The sequence below is a fragment of the Petaurus breviceps genome, unplaced genomic scaffold (genome assembly GCF_028583685.1).
Source record: "Petaurus breviceps papuanus isolate PSGF00001 unplaced genomic scaffold, PetGlider_PUasm1.0 173, whole genome shotgun sequence".
Classification (NCBI taxonomy): domain Eukaryota; kingdom Metazoa; phylum Chordata; class Mammalia; order Diprotodontia; family Petauridae; genus Petaurus; species Petaurus breviceps.
Window position 1 is genome coordinate 32,678,161 of NW_027185759.1, and position 2,528 is coordinate 32,680,688.

The 2,528-nt window shown below is 44.1% G+C and overlaps 1 protein-coding gene across 1 annotated transcript in view; it reads left to right on the forward strand.

The window, feature by feature from the left end:
- The window catches only part of TMEM212 (transmembrane protein 212), a 57,761-nt gene extending 56,108 nt beyond the window's left edge, over positions 1 to 1,653 (forward strand). Inside the window, exon 4 of the mRNA XM_069083624.1 lies at positions 1,267 to 1,653. Coding sequence (XP_068939725.1) covers positions 1,267 to 1,653 — 387 coding nt within the window. The remainder of the gene's footprint in view (positions 1 to 1,266) is intronic.
- Positions 1,654 to 2,528: the final 875 nt, after the last annotated feature.

The window sequence follows — 2,528 nt, forward strand, 5'->3', positions numbered from 1 at the left end:
GAGAGAGAGAGAGCACTATATCTAGAAATCTCTAAAGTAAAAGTAAAAACATCAATAGAATTTATTATGCTTTTTTTAAACTATAAGGAATGCTGAACATTCATAGCTTGAGACCAGTTTTCTATCTGGACACAGCACCTCATATTCCACATACTCCATTCTTTTCCCTTGATGCTCCCATGCCGCACCCCCTCCCTCACATGGCAGGTGGTACGGTGCAAGGTAGAGAATACTCAATTTGGGCTCAAAGGACTTGAGTTCAAATCTTGTTTCTGCTATCTGGAAACCTTGGGTAAGTCATTTTACTTTTCCATCCTTCCTCTTAAAAATGACAAGGTTGGACTAGAACAGTAATTTTCAAAGTGTGGTCTGGATGCTGCTAGGGGTTCCTAAGACCCTTTCAGTGGGTCTGCCCGCTCAAAACTGTTTTCATAATAATATCAATGTGTTTTTATTTCTAATACAGTAAATACTGATATATAGTTTATTTTCACCATAATACTAATATATTTTCCTTTTTAATTCAGTGAATATTTGTGAATGTGTATATGTTATTTCCTTATATCTTCTCCTTCTCTCTCCCTCCATATATAAATACAGATCCATATGTGTGTGTGTGTATCACATCAAGGAGATTTTTGTTTAGGACACACACACATGTATGTATACCACCTAAACAAAATCTATCTTAAGTAGGAAATAGATAGATGATAGAATAGATATCCTACACAAAAAAATCCACCTAATTTTTGAGCATAAAGAGATATTGAGACCAAAACGTTTGAGAATCACTGGCCTCGAAGGCCTTCCAGCTGGGAGATTCTGTGCTCTTAAGACCCACCAATCTCCCATGATCCTTCGCGGTTGGTCTCATTACAATAAAATTGACATTCATTAGCACAGCCGAAGCACATTCTCAGGCCGGGCTCCATCTGGAGGAGTCTTTGCCGAACTAGTAAGAGTTGTCTGCACTTGGGTTTCCGCTCCTTGGGGCGGCCTCTGGCTCTTGACCCGGTTTCTATTCATTCTGCATTCCTGTGGTCATCTTCTTTCTTCCTGTTGGTGTAGGGTGAATCCCACACGCGGCCCGGGACCCCAGCCCTCCCCTCTTCCATCCTGTCTCTCCTGTATCTTTGCAATAGGGCGTTAATAATCAGACGTTATTCAAATAAAGCGAGCCAAGTTTTTCGCAGATGTCTTGGAGGGGCCCTCTCCTTAGTATGTTAGCAGTTGAGCCAGCCCTTGCTCAAGCTCGTTCCGTCCCAGGGAAAGGCTCAGAAGGTGTCGTCGTCAGGGCTGAAGTCAGACCTGACCTTGTACCACATTGTCACTGTCCAAGGCCTTCAGTGCACGACGGTCCTTACAATGTTCGGAACAGTGTGCAATGATTTCCAGGGCCACGCGCAGCAGACACCTGGGAAAGACGCAGGCTCCTCCTCGGAGAGCCCTGCTCGGCCTGGCCCTGCGCTCCCTCCTCACTACGCCCCTGGCTTCGCTCGCTGCCTGAGGATGCGATTAAACTGTGGTCCAGACATCCGGCTACTCTGCTGCATTCGGGCTGGGCACAGACCTCCTCGAGAGGGTACGAGGCAGAGGCTGCTTACCATAATCATTGCTTCCCTGCTTCAAACGTTAACTTCCCAGCGTTCCTGATTCTCTTATCACGAAGTAATTCAAGTAGCCCAGCTCAGATCCTAGGACAGCAGTTCGCTTTTACTCACGGTTTTCCACTCCCAACATGGTTTTTTCTTCTTGGCCACCTAATTCCTCCCCTTCTGGAAGAGAACGGTGTACAGGGGAGCAGTGAAGGAGGGAATCCTACGGGTAGAGGAAAGACGTCCACAAATAGACATTAGAAGAAATGGAAAATTGACAAGAAATGGGCTGATTTGCCTCAGTCTTGACTCTGTGCATAACCCCAAAGCGCTGAGGTTAACTCTAAGGTTCTCCCATAACATTCTAAGTCATATTTCTCCCTTTTTTCTTTCCTTCCCTCCTTTCTTCTTCTGCACTCTTTCTCTTTTCACTTTCTCGCTTTATTAAGCACCTACTGTATACTAGGTACTGTGCTTAGTGTTGAGGATTCAAAGACAAAAAAGAAACAGTCCCACCCTCCAGGGTTTATCCAATTATAAAAAATAATTTCTTTCCCCTTTTCTCATCCATTTTTCCTCTTCTTTCCTTCTTCCCTCCCTTCCTTCCTAACTTCATTCCTTCCACTGTTTCTTTCTCTCTTTCCTCCCTGTATTTTTGCTCTATCTATTTTCCTTCATTTCTCTTTTCCACTCTTCTCTCTGTCTCTTGCTCTCCTTTCTCTCTTTCTTGCCTACTTTCTCCTTCCTGCTCTACTTCCTTCTTTCTTAGCTTTTTCTTTCTAACCTTCCTCTGACGTTTCCACCTTCCCTCCATCTCTTCCTCATTTCCTAACTTCCTTCTTCCCTTTCTTCCTTTCTCTCTTTGCTCCCTGTATTTTCCTCTCTTTCCTTCCATTTTCCTTTATTTTCCACTCTTCTCTCTGTCTCTTGTTC